This window comes from Eutrigla gurnardus (genome assembly GCF_963514095.1).
Source record: "Eutrigla gurnardus genome assembly, chromosome: 9".
NCBI lineage: Eukaryota > Metazoa > Chordata > Actinopteri > Perciformes > Triglidae > Eutrigla > Eutrigla gurnardus.
The window spans coordinates 7,383,933-7,406,585 of record NC_139923.1 but is presented as its reverse complement, the minus strand read 5'-3'; the positions used below and the strand labels follow the sequence as shown (position 1 = coordinate 7,406,585).

The 22,653-nt window shown below is 40.2% G+C and overlaps 2 protein-coding genes across 3 annotated transcripts; both read right to left on the bottom strand.

Annotated features, from left to right (window-relative positions):
- Positions 1–1,133: 1,133 nt before the first annotated feature.
- wee1 (WEE1 G2 checkpoint kinase) lies at positions 1,134–7,746 on the bottom strand. The gene is made up of 10 exons (XM_084017609.1): positions 6,804–7,746; positions 6,027–6,238; positions 5,507–5,573; positions 4,863–5,035; positions 4,265–4,533; positions 3,976–4,065; positions 3,772–3,857; positions 3,517–3,687; positions 3,060–3,205; positions 1,134–2,302 (listed from the first exon to the last, which is right to left on the bottom strand). Exons 1-10 carry the CDS (start codon positions 7,290–7,292, stop codon positions 2,146–2,148), a joined length of 1,860 nt encoding a protein of 619 aa, XP_083873735.1. The 5' UTR covers positions 7,293–7,746; the 3' UTR covers positions 1,134–2,145.
- A 1,261-nt stretch (positions 7,747–9,007) lies between these two features.
- znf143b (zinc finger protein 143b) lies at positions 9,008–20,137 on the bottom strand. Of its 2 annotated transcripts, none has more exons than XM_084018347.1 (15): positions 19,983–20,137; positions 18,204–18,319; positions 17,183–17,371; positions 16,971–17,051; positions 16,002–16,240; positions 15,586–15,654; positions 15,383–15,499; positions 15,163–15,238; positions 13,960–14,085; positions 13,153–13,332; positions 12,715–12,942; positions 12,352–12,500; positions 10,949–11,101; positions 10,436–10,564; positions 9,008–9,367 (listed from the first exon to the last, which is right to left on the bottom strand). In XM_084018347.1, the coding sequence occupies exons 2-15, from the start codon at positions 18,307–18,309 to the stop codon at positions 9,284–9,286; spliced, it is 1,926 nt and encodes a 641-aa protein (XP_083874473.1). In that variant the 5' UTR covers positions 18,310–18,319; positions 19,983–20,137; the 3' UTR covers positions 9,008–9,283. The 2 variants fall into 2 exon arrangements, with proteins under 2 accessions (XP_083874473.1, XP_083874474.1); XM_084018348.1 differs by having other exon boundaries at positions 16,002–16,198; positions 19,983–20,136.
- Between the last annotated feature and the right edge of the window lie 2,516 nt (positions 20,138–22,653).

Below are 22,653 nucleotides of genomic sequence, written 5' to 3'. Positions count from 1 at the left end.
CCTATTCGATATATATTCGATATACTATACTTTGACTTTTTAATGACTTAGTTCAACATACTATGACTTTTCTGTTAGTTTTTTCAGCCTATTGCAGTATATTATGACTTGACAATACATTATGGTATGACTTTTTTCGACATACAATACAATTACTTTTTAACGACATGCTATTTTCTTTTGACTTTTCTTCAACAAACTAAAATATTACCTTTTTATTACTTTTCATCACTTTTTTTGACATACTATAGTATGACTTTTTAATTACTTTTTTAAACTACATTTTTCAAGAAACTATTGACTTTTTGATGACCATAAGTTTCTGACATACGATACTATAACTTCTTATGGCATTTAAAAAAAAAATGACATACTATACAATGAGGACTGATCTTGACCAAAGAAATTCTTAGTTTTCTAACACTCGAGTTTGAGTCAACTGAACTCATCGATCAGTTTTTTTAAGTGACAGATCGGTTAGACTTTTCCCTACAAATAATCATGCAAAAGGACCACTTTAAATCTAATGACCACATTTTCAGTGAACACAAGAATAACGGTTTATGACATACTGTAGTACGAATACCAATCATAAATATCTTTAATGTCATAATATAGTATTACGCCAGAAAACAACAGCATGGGATGTCAATAAATAGAGCAAGTCGTCCTCCAATCAAAAAATTGGCGGTTTGAGTCCTGGCTCCCCCAGTCTGCATGCCGAAGTGTCCTTGGGCAAGATAACGAAGCCCCACTTGCCCCAATGCTGCGCCATCGGTGTGTGAATGTGTATGAATGAGTTAGATCCTGATGTGCAGGCGGCTCTCTGCCATCAGTGCATGAATGTGTGTGAACGGGTAAAAGTGACTGCATGTAGTGTGAAGCACCTAGCTAGTCAGCTAGAAAAGCACTACATAAATGCAGGTCCATAACCCTGTTGTACATTTATAGAAGTATTTCAACACTCAGGTAGAGATTGCCTTAACCCAGATCCCAAACAGGGAGTAAGCCAGTAAGCAAGTTATGTTTCAGATGTGATACTGTCCTGCATTGTGATTTAAAGCTCTTTGTGTAAGTTGGCAGATCTGTAGTGTTCATACAGGCGAGATCTTTCAATCACACACTGAACAGTGCACATTGTAGATGGTGAAGATTTATTGAAAGAACATATGTACAAGGTTACAACAACAGAAACATTGTTTTGTGTTAGAGGGTACAAGAACAAAAACATGAGGAATACTTTTCTAAACAGTGACTGAAGAACAGCGTTGAGGAAAAAAATAGGAGAAGACATGAGAACCTAAACAGGACAATGATTGTTCTAATGCTACAGGCAGGATTGGCAGCACCAATTGACAGGGGAAATTAAATCCTAGATCAATTCTTACCTCTCAGATAAGGAGTTAGCTCACTGGTTTTGATACTTCACAACAAAATGGATGATTTTTCCTCAAATGACACGATCCAGTCTCCATCCGGCCAGAAGTACAAACATTAAATTGGGGGAAGGAGGGAACGGATTCCTGCTACTTGAAAATAAGAGCCAATGACCTCTAGAATGATCCAACCTGAAATGGGCCAAACCCTGATACACACAAAACATCAATAGCAGCAGTTTTTTTTCCTTTTTTTCTCTTGGAAAAAAATGTGGCAAGTTCAGGGTGTTGCCTCCAAAGTGCTCCATACAAACACAGAAATCGTCAGTTCTCAGGCCCTCTGGTACCCAGCATCAGGCATTTGACAGGCAGTAAGGTGCGCACGGCAAGTACATTCACACTGAGGAGAGCTTCACTGCAGCTTCGATCCGGTGCCAACAGGCTTCGGCTTTGTCGAAGGGAAGTGCAAGGACAGAAACGGAGAGAGAGCCTGACGTCTAAAACTTAGGGAATGACAACTGTGTAAAAAGGTAAAGTAACTACCTTTCAGGAATGACAGTTAATTTTCCAAAGGAAAAGACCCTTCAAAAAGGGCTGAACTATGCTGGCAATGAGAGTCTATGGAGATGAGTTCAAGTTCTTCCACCATGACTGACAGGGTTCTCCTCAAAAAGAAAAACTAAAAGAGACCGATCCATCTGAACGGGTTTCGATTAAAAAAGGTCCATGAGCCTTCGTGTATCACTTCCTGTCAGGGTGGATTCAAATATTAGTAGATGGTGAGGCTGACCGACCGGTTCATCTTCTTGCCAATGAGTCTGGAGGTTCTGGGGTTCGACTGGACTGTGGAGCGGGTCAGGATCCTGTCCCCGGACAAAACCTTCTCCTCTGCTGCAGCTCTAGCCTGCTGGGCTTTCTTCAGCTCCCTGAGGACGATAAAGAGGACCGTTATTAATGAGACTAGGAGGCTAGACACCGTTTCTTTGACTGAATTAGTGCTGCAACAAATGACTCCTTCCTTTATAGATTCACCTGTTGATTGTTTTATCAGTAAATTGTTTTTTCAATAAAATGTCAGGAACAAATGCAAAAATATTCATCCCAGTTTCTCAAAGTTCAAGTTGACTTATTTAAATGTCTCCCTGTTGTTTGACCAACATTCAAAACACTAAAGAAATTCAGTTTACTAGCGGAGCAGACAAAACATAAATCAGCAAATATTCACGTCGGAGAGATAAAAGCTTTTTTTAAAGGCTCTAAATGATGAATCAATTGCAGAAATAATCATTTTTCTATAAATCAACTAAACAAATCAGCTCTGCCTGCATCATGCCAGTGGACTCGTTTGGGTCCATGAGTGAGTATGCACCTCTGCATCTGTCCACGTCTAATGTTGCATTCTGCTGCAGCAAACTGCATCATTTTCATGTTGCATTACAGTTACAGAAAAAGTGACTTCTGATTGTTTCAGCTTCTAAATTCAAATATAACACTGAGAAAAGCAGAATTTCTCAAAGAGTCGTTGTTTTAACCTAAATATATTATGAATTTCAGCCCAAAACAAATTACAAGTTGTCCAACTACTTCAACCATGTAATCAAGTCTATCTAATAAACCGTGTTTGACCCACTAACGTATAAACAATGGGTTCCATAGTTTGTTTCTCTGTCGTTAAATACTTACTTCTGGAGCAGTGCGTTCTTGAACTTCTCTGCGTTGAGCTCGACTCGGAGCTGGTCGGCACTCATTCTGGCAGCAGTGAGGAGCACCGGGTGTTTGATGAGTTCAGACGTTGAAGGCCGTCTACTTTGATCAGGGTGGATCATCAGCTGAAAGACAAGAATAAAATATAAGTTAATAAGCTAAGCTGCATAACAAAGATGTGATAACTGTTTTTTATTTTATTTTTTTACAGCAGATATAAGCAATAAATTACCAAAACAGGATTTACTGATTAAAAAACATTTTCTTTTGGGCTTTTATCTAAAACTATCAAATTAATTTAGAAAATAATTATCATCATGATAATGATAATCCATGACAGGGGACAAAACATGGCCTAAAAATGACAGTTCTCACAGAGCTGCTCTTACTCGACACAGAAATACATAATAGTAAAATAAATAGTGTTGCCTGTTACCTTGAGTAGACTGATAAACTCTGGAGAGAGCAGTTGGGGGATTGCGGGGAGTTTTCCCTGTCGGATCTCGTGCCATTTGTCTCCGTTGGTGGGAAGGGTCTCAGCTCCAGAGGCGCTGACGACAGTCAGAGCCAAAGCAAAGATGTCTGCCTTCGTCAACTTACTGTAGTCCTACAAAAGAAAACCAGACCAATGAGGAGAAAGCCAACACCTTTGTGCAGTTTGAATAAGGAAAACGTATTTAAGAATGCAAACCTCTTGTAAAACTTCATTGGCCAGGTATCTGCTGTCACCTTCTTCCACTTGTGGATTGTTCACTCGTGTCACATGACCGAGATCACCTGTAGAGGAAACATACAGAATAGATTAAAGACATGACCATATTTACCACGAATAAAATTCTTAACAATACAATTGAAAAAGAATCATGCGTCAAAACTCATTTTTACAGCAGCTTACCTATTTTGTAGACAACGCTGGTGGTCTGTCCTTCATCCTCATCACAATCTTCGCAGCTAGCTACAGACTTACGTGAAATAAAGATGTTGCCTGGGAAAAAAATGTTCACATTTCCATTAGTTTCTGATCAGTAAATGTTCATGTTAAGACTCTGGCGCCTGCTGTATGAGACACAATTATAGATCTACTTTCCATAGTGTTATCCGTATCCTTTGTTCTGTCAGTACATAAAGGCCAAAAATCTATACAAATCTATTGAGAATCATCACTATCATTCCAAAGTTCTTACTCGGCTTGATGTCCATATGCACCAGAGACGTAGAGTGGATGTACTTGAGTCCGCGTGTGACTTGCAGCAGCAGGTCTTTTAGCTCCAGCTCCGACAGGTAAGTGAGTCGCCTGTAGTTCTCGGCAATGACGTCCGATAGTGTGCCGCCGTTGCAGTACTCGTTCTGGATAAGCATGTGGTCGTCCTCGGCCCATGCGGAGTAATAGCGCACCACGTGGGGATGTTGGCCCAGCACAGCGTGGGCATAGACCTCCCGTAGTGCATTCTGTCTGTGGAGGAGGGGAACAGACCGCTTTAATTAAGACATGTCTGGGGTAAGAGTTGTACATAAAATGGAGGAACGGTGGCCTTGATTCTTTCAAGGCAACACCTTTAAGTGACACATATGTCCAAATATCCAAAAGGAGCACTTAAGATGGCTTTAGGGGCATTATGTTCTGTATATTATTGAGGAGGATAGTTTAATTTCGTACCACAAAATGTAAATGGTGGTAGTTTTAAAGCATTAAATATAATTACAGTTTCTGGCAAAATGAGTCCCTAAAATAAGCCATAATCTTCTGGAAGAGCTTTTCCAATTCTTAAAAAGTCAACTTACTCATCTACCGATCCCGCCAGAGGTTTCTTCGATCTCTTGATGGCGTAGATGCAGCCATCAAGTCTTTTCACACACTTGAAAACAGCTCCAAACTCTCCACAGCCGATCTTCTCCAGCTCAAGAAACTCTGAGGCGTACCTGGACATCATGTTACTCTCCATCATGGTGATCCTCTGAGGACAGAAGTACAGACACATAGTTACATTTCAGTTGAATCATAACAGACATTTCGCAACATGGCCACTGAAACCAAGAAGTTTCCTCGCTGAATAGGTTTTAATCAATCTACAAACAAAGAAGCATGTGGAATAGTGACTTTGTTAATACATTCTGTACTTACATTTATGTGTAATATCTACTGACTTTAAATAAATAGGCATGTATGGCTTCAAACGGTGTTCTGATGTTTACCCATTGCATGAGCTTGTGCTTTTGTGGTATGTTTACATTAAATCCTCTTTTAAAAAATACTTTGAACAACCATTTTAATTAATAATTCAAATGATATAATTTGCAGCTCTAAAACAAAGTTTGAGATGACACTTCCTGCAAATTGTGCACAATTAAGAGAAATAGATTAACTTTATTTCTAACTGTAAATGTGAATGGCTATGTTGATGAAAATCACATGCACAATCAATTACCTTGGATGGTGGCAAGACCTCCTCCTCTCCCTCAGCATCACTAGCTTCCATGTCTTCTCCACAAGAGCTGAGAGGCAAAAGACAATAGAGGGTGTCTGTTAGCATTGTGTACAGCAGGGGGCAGCACTGAGGGCTTCACAAGCACATGGTTGAGTTCACCAGTAACCATGAGGTCTTGGTTCCCAGCCAAACCCCCTGGGTTCAGTCCATGGTTGTAACTATCTAATTATAACAATGGGTTTAATCTGGGTTCAAGATAACCGGTAAACGTTCTCAGCGCAGTGGTCAGCCGGTTTTTACATTGTTGCAAAAAAAGTGTTGCAAAGTATTATACACCAACTGACCAGAAAATATGTCGCCAAAATATTAACTGCAGCATGTCAACTCCCCCAGACATTTTGGAAAACTGCTCCAGTATGTGGGTGTTTTTTGGTACAACAGATTGTTTTCATATCAATCCCTCTCTAGAGAAAAGCTATTTCTCACATAACCCCCCCCCCCCCCCCCAAAAAAAACTTACTCATTCCAGTGTGCTCGCTTCCTGTTTCTCTGCTGGGTGGCCGACTGGATAAGGAGGGAGTCAGGGGTGAAGGGGTTAAAGTTGACCAGAGGGGTCTGCAGTCTCTTGCTGCTGTCTGGGGCTGACTTTGCTGAAGGCTCCACATTCTTGAACAGGGCAACTCTCCTGCTGGAGGATCCCGAGCTGGAGCCCCTGGCTCTGGACAGCAAACTCTGTGGGGGAGATAAAGACAGATTTAGTGCTTTGTTAATTACCTGAGAGCAAAAGCAGAGGGGAGAAAACATCAGACCATCTTTCTATTAAAAGAGCCTGGTTTCAAATAAACTTGTTTATTAAACAATATATGGTTGTATTATATAAGTCTTAAATGTGATGCCTAAAGGGAAATGCAGTGTAATCACTGATATTAAAAAAACAAGCCCAGACACACAGTGGGGGCATTATGTAAGAGTACAGTTGTGCATTAACTGGGTCAATATGGTTAACTGACACAGCAGAACTATCCCCAGGAATTCAAAAAGTTGACCTGATTTGTTTGTTTTAGCCTGGCTTCGCTTATTCTCTTCCAAATTCAAAACATACCCAGCCAAATAAATGTGCAAACAGCCCAAAGTCTCGTTAAGACGTTTAGAAGAGAGATTGCAGTCACAAATGCTGTGGAAATGCTTTTGCAAGATCACACACGCTGACGTTTAAATGTGTGTCCAAATGCAAACTTGCAAAAAACGCCAATAACTTCTGATAAACACATAAGTCCTACGTCTTGTTAAAATGTACCTTTGGCGTGTGCGGTGTGTCGAAGAGTCTAAGTTTCCTGAAGGTCTTGTGTGGAGGTGTGTCGGGGCAGTCTGGGATCGGGGAGCTGGATCCTTCCCCGTCGTCCTGGACGTAGGACCGCTCCGGTGACCCTCCGTACAGCCGAGAAGCTTTCCTCGGTGACGGCGAGCAGTTGGCGAAGATAACGCTGCTCGGTGACCGCAGGTGCGACGGGGAACCGTAACTCTCCTCGTCCCACAGCTCCACGTCGTCGTCCCCGCCGGACTGGTTCAGGGGGCTGCTGCTCCCTGCAAGCAGTTTGTCGACGGTGTCCCGTCGCACTGGCATCGGGGAGTCCATCTCCGTGAAGCCAGACTCACCTCCGGTGCTGTTGTTAACGTCCTCAATTGGCTCGTCCTCGCCGTCGCTGGACGTAAATTGTAATTTTTGCCGAATTGGCAAGTTTTTAGGTGACGCAGATCCGTGCCGATGGCGACTGTAGATCGACATTTTCAGGATTTAAACCCCGGGTCGTCGAAGGGAAAATCACGCGGCTGGAGTCCCACTACTATGTGCAGTGGCGTTTCTCGCAAAAAAATACAAAGCTAGTCAACTTCTACCTTAATCTAAAAGGTATCGATTAAAAAGGCGTACTATGAGATGCTTAAAGTTGCGTTCACATCCCAGGAAAAGTATTTTTGGCAAAGTCCAACACGCCCATCCAACGCTGAGAAATGGCCCCGGAGTAGTTAAAAAGAACAACGTCCCGACGACGTCGGCGTTAAACTAAAAACAAACACCAGCGAAACTCGGTCCAGTCGAGTATCGATATCCGTCACTACCGTCTCGGCGTCTTACCAATTAACAGACACGTCTTTCCGCAATAAAACCATACCTATGTTTACAAAAAAGTTTGAATGAGTCAAGAAGTAGGCTCTTCCTATCACGCGCGTGGCAAAGTACTTCCCGCGACCGTTGGTCACATGCCTCCCTGCAGCCAATCAGCGCGCATCTCGATTTTTTGAAAGATGGGCGTTCCAGAAAAGGTTTGGGAGGAGTTACGTCATCCCTGGCAATGCAACGATCTGGCGCGAATGCCGCGTGCCTTTCATGTCGCCGGAGTCACAGAACTACATCGACTTTCGAGACAATGCCTCCATTATTAAACGGCATGATCAATGAAGCCGCGATAGATAGATCCAATCTAAATAGAAACCCCTTTTCAGTTTACAATACACAACATACAAACAAACAAAAAGCCCAACCACCTGTGGTGTTAAGTATCTAAAGTAGATATACTACTAAAGTATAACTTTGAGGTACTTTCATTTTATACTCTACTACATTTCAGAGGGAAATATTGTACTTTTTTTTTTGAAATATTTGAACTTACCAACATCAAGATGACAACTGAGGTTACCAGTTTTCTGATCAAGATGTTTGCAAATACAATATATAATGGATTTATAAAATGCAATAGTGCATATTAAATTAAACAATACATCAGTCATTAAAATATGCTCCATCTCCACCAGCTGTAACATTAAAATATTGCTTATGTGTCCCTGCCTTTCACTGTTTTAGCCACTTTACATATTGGTTAATTTAACTATATACTGCACCTAATTTAATAAAATGATCATATCTGGTATATTAAATTCTAGTCTGCAAACTAACTAGTAACCAAAAGCTGCCAAATGACATGATGTAGTAAAAGTACAATGTTTAATTAAGTGAATTAGGATCTATTAAACATAAAAAGAAAACTCAAGTAAAACAGCAGGTACCTCAAAATTGTACTTCAGTGCAGCAAATGTACTACTTAATTTCAATTACTCGCTTATGTCTAAGCCGTCTTTAAAAGCATACAATTTCCAGTTCATGGTGGAAAATCAACAAATGCTCATAACACATCTGCTCTCATACACCTGTAAGCTTATACTAAGGTCAATCATATATATATATAATATAATATAATCATGTACATGCCTAGTATTTTCTTGCCATTTTTGTTTGCCATTTGTTTTACTGCAAAATTACTTGTATTTTCTTATATATTTTTTCGTTTTAGTGCCAGCTACATGTTACTACAAATTTTGCACACCTTGATACTATTAATCAATTTTCATAAGATACATTTTGTTACATAGCCCTTTTCTGTAGTGATGCTGGATTTTCTATGTTTAACAGGGATTCAGGTGTTCAAACTAGAGTAGAGTCAACAATTCACACTTCTTTTTTTATTTATTAGAAATAGCATTAGCTGTACACTGCACTGTGAATTGTGCACCATAAACATTAGAAAGCATTTCCCCCCTTTCCCATCTTTATGGTTGGGGGACAAAATAGCATTGCAGAATCCAGTTATCAAAATCCTATGTACACATAAAAGCTAAATTCTTTTGTGAAAAAAAAACATGGGGGGGAAGACGTGATTTCTCTCGTTGACATAGTCCAATGGAGATGGTTTTGATCCTAAATCATAGTCCATAATGAGTTCATCAATCATCCAGGCCCGGTGACTCTCCTTGCTGTATTCTTGATGCTATTCTGATGGCTTCCTCCAGCGAAGGCTGATCACTGAGCTACAGAGAGAGGTAAAACAAAGTGCATGAATTCAAACATTTATTGAAACAGATAGCCATTGTTAATCGATCACTACTCCCGACCCCCTTAAGCAAGACAATATCCTCTCTGACGTTGACTGATTGTGTTAAAGGGTACTGTCACATGGCAGTCAAACAATGTTTGCTTTGTAATTAACATGACAGAACGAGCTGGAAGGGGAGAATGAAAACAATGTGAATGAAGATTACTTGTGTGACCTGCAACCTTTGATGTGATCATCGCCCCTCTGGGGTTTTAGGCCTGATTAGTTCGTAGTCGTTAAGTTCCTGAATGGTATAATATGGAATTTAAACACAGACAAGATTCTCATCTTTTTCATTACGCAGTGGGTCAATGTTTGTCATTACATAATCACCTGGTTACCCCACCAATGGAAAACAGACTCTAATGTGTGAAAAAAAAATCACACTCATTTCTGACTGTTTTTGCCGATGACTTTTTGTGCTGGGAAATAAAACCACAACCGTAAATTGTTATTACAGATTTTGCTTCCTTTTTTTTTTGCTGATTGAGTGCCCGTAGTTTTCAAATCATTAATTTTTTTTACATGCAAACTTACACATCAGTGGTTGCTAGGTTTCGGTTTAGTTTGAACGCTAATCAAATGCAACAGGAGGGTTGTAACACCTACACCCCCTGATCCGAACCCCACCTACCAGTGATTTTTAGTTAAGCGTTTAAGTAAACAGCTCAACCGGGTGTGATCCTGGGAGGGATCAACTAAAGTACCCTCCTGTACTGAAACTCCTGTCAGTATCATGGGAAACTCCTGTCAGTATCATATCACCATCAGAATATCAACATCAGAACAAAACCCATCAACGCAGCACCATACACAAGCATACCTGATGTCTCTGCATTTAATGGGCCTCTATCGCTGAACTTGCATTCCCAAATTATTTTCTGCATGAAAACATGGCGTGGCGGATGTATGAAGTCTCCTTCTTCTTCCATAAACTAAACTAATTCACAGATTGACACTCACCCCACTACTGTATTCACTCCTATGGTGTCGGTCTACCAACCTGCACAGCGATGTGAGTGCCGTTGGAGGTGGCCAGTAATGTGACAGGATGAATGTCATCCTGCTCTTGGCTGTAGCCGGCCTCCTCCACAGTTTGGAACGCAGACATGTCCGGCGTCATGATGGCTACCTGAAGGACACAGACACATTGATGTAAACAAACCAATCAACTGCTTTGGCGTCACAAATCAATTTATTGACCACATCTAGTGCTATCACAGAGGTACCCTAACAGAAATATTGGTGTGACCCTAACCAACTCCCACTTCAATCTTATCACCCAGTGAGATGGTTTACTACCGTTTATAGTTAAGCTTTATGCATATTCAAATATTACCCAATATTCAGATATATGAATACATAAACAAATAAGTTGGTTGCTTTCAATTTAGGGAATGCTAATAATCTACGACGGTTCAATGTTTAATTCCAGTTCCCGCATGTTTTAAGGAAAGGTGTGTGCTCTTATAAAGCTCAGCTCAGTTAACTAAGTACAGTACCGTATATTTTTTACCTGTTCATCTGAGCAGTCTGTCGTTACCATGGTAACCGAGTGACCACTTTGCGTCGCCAGTTCGTGGGCTGGGATGGTTATGGTCGTGCCTTCCTGGGTTACCATGGTGATCGTGCCACCCATAGCTTGCAAGTCTGCTTCAGATATACTGACCTGATTTGAGACACAGAATATAGAGTGAACAACAGCGGTTAAATCTAAGGCTGAACAAAAGTCAAAGTATCTTGAGTATTAGAGTCATAGTTATCCTACTTAAATGTCTTTGTTTTGACAAACAAAATACACATTATTGTGTTAGTCTTTGAAAGCATATCTTCAAACACTAAAAGCAATCCCAGTTGCCTACGATAAAGCTTTCAAATAACATCAGGACCTGGAGGACTGAGGATCTTTGCAGACTTTATTGTAAAACTATAAAACACGGGACAGTGACAGAGCAATGAAAGAGGACTGCAGCCTTGAGCAGGCCTTATGGGCTTGAAAAGAAATGTCACTTCAGTCATATTCTACTTTTAAATAACATTTCTAATGCCCGGCGTTGATGATCATTTACCCTGTAAAGTACTTTTACGCAAATAAAGTTGAATAACTTACTAATTGTTATTACTTAATTCACTTAAATACACAGTATGTGATTTCATGTTGCTAAGTGTCCCTCAGTCATAAAATAAAACCACCACTGGGATGAAAATCTGCCAACGTGATTTAGGCATAAATGTTGTTCACTGACTCAAGGTGTTATTGATAACATTGATAACATTCAGCCACTAGATGTTGCACTTTCCCTCTTCTGTTCCAGAGGATGTATTGGACTGTGCATCTTTAAATATTTAATAGTACAGCCATGTTATGTTTCCGGGGATCTGACAGGATTGGTTACTGTGGATTGGTTGTGAGGTGTACAAATGTTGCATGTTAACTCACTATATGTTCGGTCGTTAATAAACGAGATAAGCTAAGAGAGCTAATATTTGTCAGTTGTCACTTGTTGCAATGATAAATATCCACATATTCTACAGCGGGATGGACGGACACCAAAAAGGCAGAGGACTATGAATGTGTTAGTTAGTTGTGAGTTTCTATTTTCACTAACTCCTAACGTTACTGCCTATGTTTTCTGACTTATTTTCATAGGCATATTATTAGTCATGTCTCGTCATAATAATTGTCATCCTCAGTGGCGATAAGCCCTTGCACGAGATTTGCCGTTTGCATCACACATTTCAATAGAAAGGTTATCCGTTTGAAATTAACCATTTGTTAAGTCATGTAGAAATAGAAATCTCTGTTTCTTCAAACAGCCGTTCTCTCATTTTAGTGCACAGCATTAAATTGGATTAACGCCCCCTTTGGTCCTCAACTGTGATGTATTTATTATTTGTGACGTCACTGCATTCCCTTACCTGCTGTTGTGTTCCGTCCTCCTGCGTTACCAAGGCAACATGATGCTGACCCATCATGTCTGAGCTCTCCATGGGAACCTGCTCTGAGCCGGAGTCGTCCCCCTCAACCACCGTTGTTGTGTAGCTGACACTGGGGTCATCAATGGCATCTGAATTGAAGTCGAAAGATTTTGTTTATCAAAATTTGAGAGAATGTTATTCATAATGTAATTTTCACATTTCTGTCACAAGACCTTCAACAACATTTTTTGCGGATATAATAATAATAATAATACATTTTATGTATGGGCGGCTTTCTATACACTCAAGGACACCTTACAGTCAAAAACATTCTTCAGTTTCTCCAGATACGTTTCCACCCACCTGTTGGGGGTTCAAAGTAGGCCTCCTGCTCCTCCTCGATGGGCTCCGTGTCATTGTGCGCTGTGCGTTTGTGCATGGCGAGTGTTGAGATCTGCTTGTAGGTTTTCCCACAATGATTGCAGTTGTAAGGTTTGCAGGGTGTATGGACCACATGGTGTTTGTAAAGGCTGGAGTATTCTGTGAAGCGCTTTTCACAGCCAGGCACTGTGCAGACATAAGGTTTCTCTCCTGAAGAAGAAGTAGAAAAGCAGGTTTGAATTTCCCAAAAGTTGGATCAGTGCATCCCTACTTAGTGTGATGCTAAAGAACTTGGGATCAATTAACATAGTTAGACAAGAGCTCAGGAATGATTACGCACTTAACTCTTGAGTAGGACACCAAGCCATGGTTTTATGACTCATTACAGGTTAGGACAGACTGTGATGAAAAAGGGCTCACCAGTGTGTATCCTCATATGGTTCTTGTAGTTGGTGGCACTGGCGAATGACCGTCCACAGCTTGGCTCAGAGCAGTAGTATGGCCGCTCCCCAGTGTGTGTTCGGATGTGCACTTTTCGGATGTTGGAGGTGGTAAACGACCTGCCACAGCCTTCGACCGGGCATTTGAAAGGCTTCTCTCCTGCAGACATATGACTGGGTTACCCATCGTTCCAGCATTACATATTTTTTTCAATTCTCAAATCAATAGTGCCAATTTTATGTGAATAAAATTAATCCATTTGAACTCAACTGTGAGAGGATTTTTTTATTGGGAGTGTTTGACATGCTGGTATAGTTAAGGTCTCCCGATTCCAATGGAATAAAACTGCAAAAATCCTGTTATTCAGAAATAAGCCACAGAGCCTCGGAGTCATGCTTCCCATGACGAACATGTGCCTGAAAACTCCTCCAGCCCCTTGTGGGTAAATTTAGCTTCACACCTCCAGATATGAAAAAAAGTACAATTTGTTCAGCCTAAACTGGACGTTGGCACTGCACCCCAATCTGTTTTGTTTTAAAAATCAGTGGTGCATGACTCCGACATGGTGGTTTGCTTCAAAATAAGTTCAGCTGCAAACACCCAGTCACTTCTGTAGCAAACAAAAACAGGCTTGAGGCCAAGTGGAAGTCATCATTTTTAGTCCCAGCAGTAGCAAACAGCAGATAAAGCCTGTGTCAGACATATGACTCGTATATAAGACATATACACAACTTTTCAGGCATATGGTGCAACAAAACTAGATCTGTCCCGAGTATTGTAGTGTACCTGTATGAGTCCTTGTGTGCTTTTGAAGGTCTCCGGAGGTTTTGAAGGATTTGCAGCAGTTCAGCTCTTGACATCTATATGGCTTCTCCCCCGTGTGCGTGCGTGAGTGACTCTTCAGTCCGTATCCTTGCAATCACAACAAGAAACAGAAGCCATTTTTGTACAATCCTTGGTTGTAGCATAAGAGCACTTTAGTCCAATTTTATTTTGATCTCAAAATGTTAATTTGTGATGTCACTAAAATAATTACAGCATTTTCATCAAGGTCTTCAAACAAAGCATAGAGTAAAAAATGTATCACACATTCCAAAGTAATCTGTCACAATGATTTAATTGAGGCTGCATCACTTCCAACCCTAAATTAAGAAATACATATTACATGTTCCGATGTGTAAAATGTTTAAAAACTGGATTTTAAAATCACTCTCTTGTTATTAGTTAGTTTATTAAATGGATTATAGAATTAGTTGTCATTTTATTTCTGGAATGGATGACTTACATCAATACAACAAACAATAATTTCTTGGAAACATTTGACGTTCTTTTAAAGACTATAAAGAGAATGTCTATTTAAGTCATGTTATGAATTTGGGGTCTAAATGTAAGTGCTCCTGTGCTACTATTTGAACTCCTTTTAATATTTAACTGTTCTGTTTCATGTGAACTGTGTCTTTCAGTTTGACACAATTTACCAATAATGAAAGTGTGACAGGAATATAACAATATTTAATTCAATTTTAATTATAGTGTGAAACCACAACAAAAGTGATCTCAGGAGACTTCTCTAAAGGGCAGGAATAGAACATAATTTCATGAAGACAGTCATTTCAAAGTCCCAACATCACCAGGAGCAAAGCGTTACAGCGCCACAGTGGCGAGAAAAAAACTGCCTTATCAGACTTTAGGCAGAAATCCGGGTTCCACCTGCATTTGGTGTTGGTAGTAATATTAGCAGTATGGAAACCCCTTTAAAAAACAACAACATTTATAATCATTGTTATTCTTCTCTGTTATTATTTTTTAAATATCTGACATATAAGGGAAGGCCTCATTTTAATGTCAGACACTAAATGATGTGCCTTTGATGGACAAGCATACATTTGCTCCCCCCCCCCCCATTTGTTATCGTAATAAAAAATGTTTCAAAAGAAAATAAAAGATGAGACAGCTCTGCGAGAAGAAAATGTAAGTCTCCACAGCTACCTGTTGCAAACTTCTTCCCACAGCCAGGATAGTCGCAGATGTACGGTTTGTCTCCAGTGTGGGAGCGCTCGTGTACCTGCAGGACGCACAAACAAAACGCTGTAGCAGTGAGGCTGAAAAAGCAGACTAACAACATCACAGAAGGACGTTGTGTTGTCTTTAAACAATCCCACACTCGAGTAGACGAGCAAAGCAACACAGTTTCATGGACCACACTTACCTTGAGATGGTGGGCGGTGGTATAGAGCTTTCCACAGCCCTCGTATTCACAGCGGAAAGACTTCTCTCCTACGTTTGAGGCCCTCCCCGACCTGTTGTCTTGACCCTGTAACACAATCTGAAAGAAATATGAATTAGACTCCAATGTTCAACCAGGCTGAAGGATAAAAAGCAATGAAAAGAAAAATACTCTTGAAAAGATACCTGCATGTGGACACCATTGTCTGCTTCCACCCTGCCGAAGGACCCCAGGGGGTTTTCTATATTTTCCACCTGAGAGGAAGGAGACGGGTGTGTTACCCAAAAATGTTAAATCAAGATAAACCATGAGGAGAACATTTCAAAATTCAGTCTATACCAGAGTTTACCATTTATGTTATTTTCCACTTCCCGGGGTACACAGTCTTCTTGAACCAAGTACATTTTAACTTCACCTCCATACAAAATGTTTTATTCATTAGTAGTTATCAAATAACAAAAAAACAAGTAAAAATAATAATATTAAAATAAGTAAGTAAGGAATTATCATGGTATTATTTGCGGTGCGTTATAGCATCACTATATTATTCCCAAACTAAATGGCAGGTTTGCCCGACTAGTGCCACACTGAAGTAACTTGCCTTGGTGGTGTACTGTTCCAGCACACTGATGGTCTCAGGGTCAATGGCCGTGGCCTCAGCCTGCAGGTCTGCGATGGTGCCGTCGGCCTGGATGGCCAGTATGGTGTTGGACTGGGGCATGTGCACCGTGTGCTGGATGTAGGCGGTGCTGCCGTCCTCCAGCTGTACCTCCTGCAGGCCGCCCTGGTCGTACGTATCTGCACGGAAACAAGGCGAGGGATGTTCATGTCTAGAGAAAACTGAGAAGGTTGTTTGCTCAGTGAGGATGGATAGTTTCAGACAATAGCTGCAGTTAAACTTACGGTTTAAAATCACATAGATATAAAGACATGGCTTTTGAGAGGTTTATTAATATATTAAACATTTCTGGGTCTATTTGTGAAATATTCGTTGAGCCTTTTCTTAATTCATTTGAATAAATGGGCAAACATGGACCACGTTTCCAAACACTCAGTCGGGTTTAACATTGACTTTTGGTTTCAGTCCATAAGACCAATTGATACACAGATCTGAGCTGAATGCAGCCACAAGAGGATGTATGTTGCATTTAAAGTGTGGAACGTCCACAAAGTCCACAAACTGACTGAGTAGCTAACTTCTGATTCTTCTGAAGTTCCTAGTACACTGCTTCTCCAGAGGTTATAGAAGGGGATTATGGAAAAACAGAGGAAGAGTGAATCAAAGTAGGTAAACCCAAACAAAAAAACCCTCTTTACCTTTTGTTTTTAAATGTCTCTTTACTTTATCGTCTTCTTCTTCTTGTTTCAAGTTTGTAATGTAATTTGTTTCCTGCTCTCTTTTTTTTTTTTTTTTTTTAAACTGGGAAAATACGACTAAAACTATGAACTTAAAAAAAAAACCTTTACATCTTTTCCTCACAAATTAATTTCTGTGCCGATACACTGCTGATCGATATGCAATTACATTGAAGATAGACAGGAGCTTAAAATTCTCTGTGAAAGTCCTTACCTTTGGGTGTGTGAATGTAGGCTGTTGTTCCATCTTCTAGCTGAACTGCTTGTCCATCTTCAAGCTGTAAACTGTCGCCTCCTACAGCATAAAAGAACAGTAAACTGTTAACCTCCACGTAGTTTCTGGATATCTCAACAGTATACAGTAGTAAGATGGCATTAAGTCATCCAGTTGAAATACAAATAAACAAGATCAGATTTGCGTTTCACCTCCTTTTGGCATCGACACATGCTGAACGTAGGCAGCAGAGCCGTCCTCCAGCTGGATCACCTGGCCGTCCATAATCTGTCCATCTGAAAAGGAGGTTTTGGTGTCATGCTGAATGTACGCGGTGGATCCATCTGCAAGAGTAACAGCCTGCAGGCTCACTGTGTCCATGCTCTCCATCTGATCGCCATCTGGAACAAGGATTTGACAATGACGTTACTTAAAGAAGACCATAGCAGTTCGATCGTCATGTTATGGCTACACGTGGCAACATTAAACTGAGTTCTTATCCCTAAAAATAAACACTACATGCTCATGATTACCTGCTTGGTCATGGCTCTGAAAAGGGACCTGAGATGACAAATACCTGATACCGGTAAATACAAGTCAGTCATTAGATTTTACTCATTCAATTGGGAAACTAAAACTGAAAAAGTACTGCATTTATAAATGACAGATCACCTCCCATCAATTCCCAGTTTATTGTTGTTTTATGGTCTAGAAGAAGACATCTGATGAAAAGTGTTTCCTTTAATCTTCTGTGCTACTGTGTTTGCAGAAAGTGTAAAGTTTATATTGAATAATTATATATTGCAACAGCCTTATGTCCTCACTTTCTATGTGGTCATTTGTATCTCAATACACTTTCATAGAAACTAACTAACTAACTAACTAACTAACATATACTGTATATACACGCATGATAATAAACATGAATGTCAATCTATTCAGTGATTAGAGTGCATTCAAATATACAGTAGGTATGATTTTATGTGTTTGTCATGCATCATGTTTTTTTCTAGTCAATGCTCATAATGTATATAGTATTCTAGTTATCTAAGGGATACCTCTGTGGTCGTGTAATACTTGAATTTTCCTACATTATTATTATTATTTTTTACTGAGCAGCAGCACAGCAAAAGCATCATCACAATTAACACAAGAAATAATTAAATAAAAACAATTTGTCCACCTGAACTTATATTCCAGTGTTATAACGATGACACGTTCAAGTTAGCTCACCTGCCACAGTCACAGCCTCCGTCAGACAGAGTGTGACCGGCTGCCCGTCTGCATCGTGAAACTCTGCCATTCCCTGGGAGTCCCGGTTTATCTGGGCCAAGAGCATGCTTCAGCTGCTGGAGTGGTGACACAGAGAGACACACTGACACAAGCACGGAGGAGGCAAACGTGACAACTAGAGGTGTCTTAATGACGTGTGCAATAGTTTAGGAATATGCAGGATTTAAGCACAAAACTGACATAATGAAATTCTTACAACTTGATTTTAACACAGACACCCACACCAAGACAGCCAAGTAATAAAGCATAACCCACCTTATGGCCCTTATTACATCAGTAAATGTACACATTGTCTATTAAATCCTGACAACAGTTAGAATTCCATTAAATACAAGTGACTCTTACCTTTCCTTTGCATATATTCTTAAAACGTGTTTACTGCACAAATCATTCTTGCTGTCATACCTAATGAACAAATACTTTCCTGGTCCATTCTCATTTGCTTGGCTTCTTGTTTATTAGCCTTCTGGTTTTAATTATGTCTTCTGTAATGTCATTTTCTAACTTTATGGGCCGTATTTCGGCTTAACATTGTTTACTCTGCATTGCATATGCCATATTTCATGGTTATTGCCTAGTCCTTTAAGCGTTTCATCCTCCCATGTTTTGCTGTCACCTGATTCAATTTTTCAAATTGTGCATTTTACAGTTGGTTTTAATGGCTAATTTCAGTAGTTGTGTGTGAACATGCTAAAAAAAAGACAGTACAGTAGTAATAGCTAGTTATAAAGGTAGGTAAATGAAAAGCTAAACACATTTTAATAACAGGCAGTTTAACTGTAGACCTAACATTAACATATATACACCAAATGTTAGGGGGAAAGTTATTGAATACATTTCGACAATTAAGACTCTCAAAATGATTATTTATCCTTAGAGTAATTGACACAATGAAAGCCTGTGCAGATATTGAAGTGTTAAAGTGCACATACCGGTATATAGTTTTGTAATTCTTCAGATTATCACAGAGACAAAAAATGAAGCAAACTTTACAGGTGTGGGTATAGCTCTGGGTATATTTTATTATTTAAGCTAATAAGTGCTCACCACCTGAATGGGCTCTTATTTCATCTCTGGTGAGTCTTTTTTTTTTGGCGCTTGTTATTTTGAATATAGCATGTAGGGGGGGCAGCTAGCTACGATGTTAGCACAACTATGACTTGCTGCATTTATCACTCTGCAACGGGACATTATCCAACAGGTAACGTTACAGCGGAGCGGCTGTGCTGTGTGCGGGCTGCTCGGTTAGCACACTGACAGCCAGTTTGAACGCACAGCCTTAACAACGTCATATAACGAAGGAGCAGGGCGGTTAGCCACCATGCTAACAGCATTGCTAACTACGCCAACCGAACTGGTGCTGCTGTCACGACTTTTTTAGAGGCTTATTAGGAAACTGTTTCTTGCATAAAGTCACGTTAATGAGGAACCGCGCTTATTAGAAGTCACTGAAGTCTTAGCCGACTGTGTGGCAACTGGAGATGCTAGCTAGCTGTCTCCGTACAGCTCCCAGCCGAGCTCCTATAACTAGGAAACAACACCGAGCTAATTAATGATAACTTAAGCATTTTGACTCGCTGGATGTCATTTTCTATTTAATGTTAAAACAGTATCTCCCGTTCTTCGTTGAGTCCCAGCCGCAGCCCGTCACTCCCTCTCCCTCTCGGAGATGGCTGTGGGAATAATGCATACTGGGTAAAAACCAATTTATATACTAACCTCGGAAAAATTTCCAACAATTCCTCCTGTTCGACCACCATGCACCAGTGCAGGAAACGCTCCTCGCGCCGGGAACATGTATGACAGCAGATTCCTCCACGCGCTGCACCCGCCTACTCGCAATTCAGACACGCTGATTGCTCGGAGAGATCGCATCTCCCACTCCGATTCGTGTATTTGAGGCTGCTGCTGTTATTCAGCTTCCCGGGCCCCTAGCAGACGCCATTCCGCGTCGGGTTTCGTATTGTCTCGGAGCGTTTTCCTTTTAAGAAATGGACAGCGGCGTCGTGAGACAATAAATATTTGAAGCTTCAACATTAGATGAAAAGTCAGCCGAAATTGTGGATTTACCAGACACTGTGTGCCGCGGGTGTGTGGGTGGTTAGATTTGTTATTCTGCAACATAAACAGCGGTGTGTGGAGAGGTTTTTCGGCATCCATGTTGAAAACAAGGTCGTGTGGGTAAAAAAGAGGGGGGGGAGGGGGGGGGGGGGGGGGGAGTGCAATGCAGTGAAGAAGAAATGTCCTGTCCACAATCGGCACATACGCAGAGAATATCACATACAAAGAACAATTCAATACATTTCACAATGGACCAAAACCGGATTACAATTAATAGAACAATGGAAGTACAAGTAGCAATACTTTCTAATTGTACAAATCCACTAAAAACCTTACTTAAGTTAAATAGCATCATATTTGAAGTACCAGAAGTAAATGTTGGCTACTCAACGCAGAATACACATTTCAGAGTCATGAGCCTTCTGTGCATTATATTAATTATAATTATTGATATGTAGATCAATTTAATGTTGTAGTTCAAAAAGGTGGAGTTAATTTCAGTTAGGCTACTACTGGTCAGTTTAGCCTATGACTACTTCATCAAAAATGCATTCGTTTATTTTGTGTCTAATATTTGCCTAGAAAATGTAGTGAAGTATAAGTATGAAGTAGCAGAAAATGGAAATCAATTGTGTGCATTAGTACAGTATTTGAGTAGGCTAAATGTATGAATCACACCACTGATGAATAGATTAGGTTTTAGTATTTGGTACATCATTGACAAATCAACCCAATATTAGAGGGAACATCCTTCAATACATTTAAACAAGTGCAAACGTCAGCATGAACATTCGGGCATTCTCAAATAAATTAACATTAACATTTCTCATGAGCTAAATTTTCCCCCTATGCTATATATTTATAGGCTATATGTATGCATCTACATAGGCCTATTATTTTCTGTTCATTGCTTGTGTGTGTGTGCGTGCTTGTGTGTGTGTGTGTGTGTGTGTGTGTGTGTGTGTGTGTGTGTGTGTGTGTGTGTGTGTGTTTCAAAGCAATTATGTCATGGAAATTACATGAGGTCTTGATATAAAAAGTATTCGAAGAAAGAATGTATGTTTCCCCTTTCATCATGTTACAGGTCAGATTAATGTATTGCCGCAATTTCTCAGTAAGAAACGAATTATTCCTGAATAAAACTATATTCTATATATTATATTCTCTATACTTTGATTTATTTCATACAAACATTTTCCTGTCAGCATTTCTTTGCCAAACATCTTTGTGTAGTTGAATTCTGTTATTTCTAACGGAGTCACGAATGAATAAAGTCACGAATTTATTGCAAGGTGAAGCTGCGAGACTCAACATCAGACAGGAAGAGACCGTCAAAGTAAAAGCTCTCATTCCAAACAAGTTGTGGTCTTCCCTCTAAAACCATTGCAGTCAGAAGCCCTGTTTATGCATTTCAAGTAGGATGAGTCAAATAGGCCTATATTAACAACTTATTGTATAAACAACAACAAAATCAGGCGTGGTTCAAAATTATGAAAGTAATGTATTTGTATCTCAATTATGATTGTTTTAGCATTTTCTTTTTGGCTCATGTAGCCTACATTTAATACTTACTGTGACTGTGGGCTCTTCTTTGTTTTTTCCTTTATTCCTAAAATCACTTTGAAATGAATTTTTATGAAAACATTCTGTAAATAAATGTGTAATTGCCTTAAATGCGGTATATTGTCTCTTGATTTTTGGGCCATAATTTAGTTAGTCTTGCTACGACTGATAAACTAATTGTCAGTGGATCCATCCATCCATTTTCTACCGCTTATCCTGTATTTAGGGTCACGGGGGGGCTGGAGCCGATCCCAGCTGTCATTGGGCGAAGGCAGGGTACACCCTGGACAGGACGCCAATCTATCGCAGGGCTAACATATAGAGACAGACAACCATTCACGCTCACATTCACACCTACGGGCAATTTAGAGTCATCAATCAACCTATCCCCATCCTGCATGTCTTTGGACTGTGGGAGGAAGCCGGAGAACCCGGAGAGAACCCACGCTGACACGGGGAGAACATGCAAACTCCACACAGAAGGAACCCGGGCCGACCCGGGAATCGAACCCAGGACCCTCTTGCTGTGAGGCGAGAGTGCTACCCACTACACCACCGTGCAGCCCTTGTCAGTGGATCAAAAGAAAAATTGTGCTTATGAAACATTCAAAGCCATAATGTCGGAGCTGTCTTCTCTGTGATGAAAGCAAAAAGTGTGTCTTTTTTGTTAAATGTGACAGAAAGACAAAGATATTCAGTTTTCAGTTGAAACAATATCCGTGTGGGCTAAATTGTTATTTTGCCTACGTCATTGCAAACCAAAATG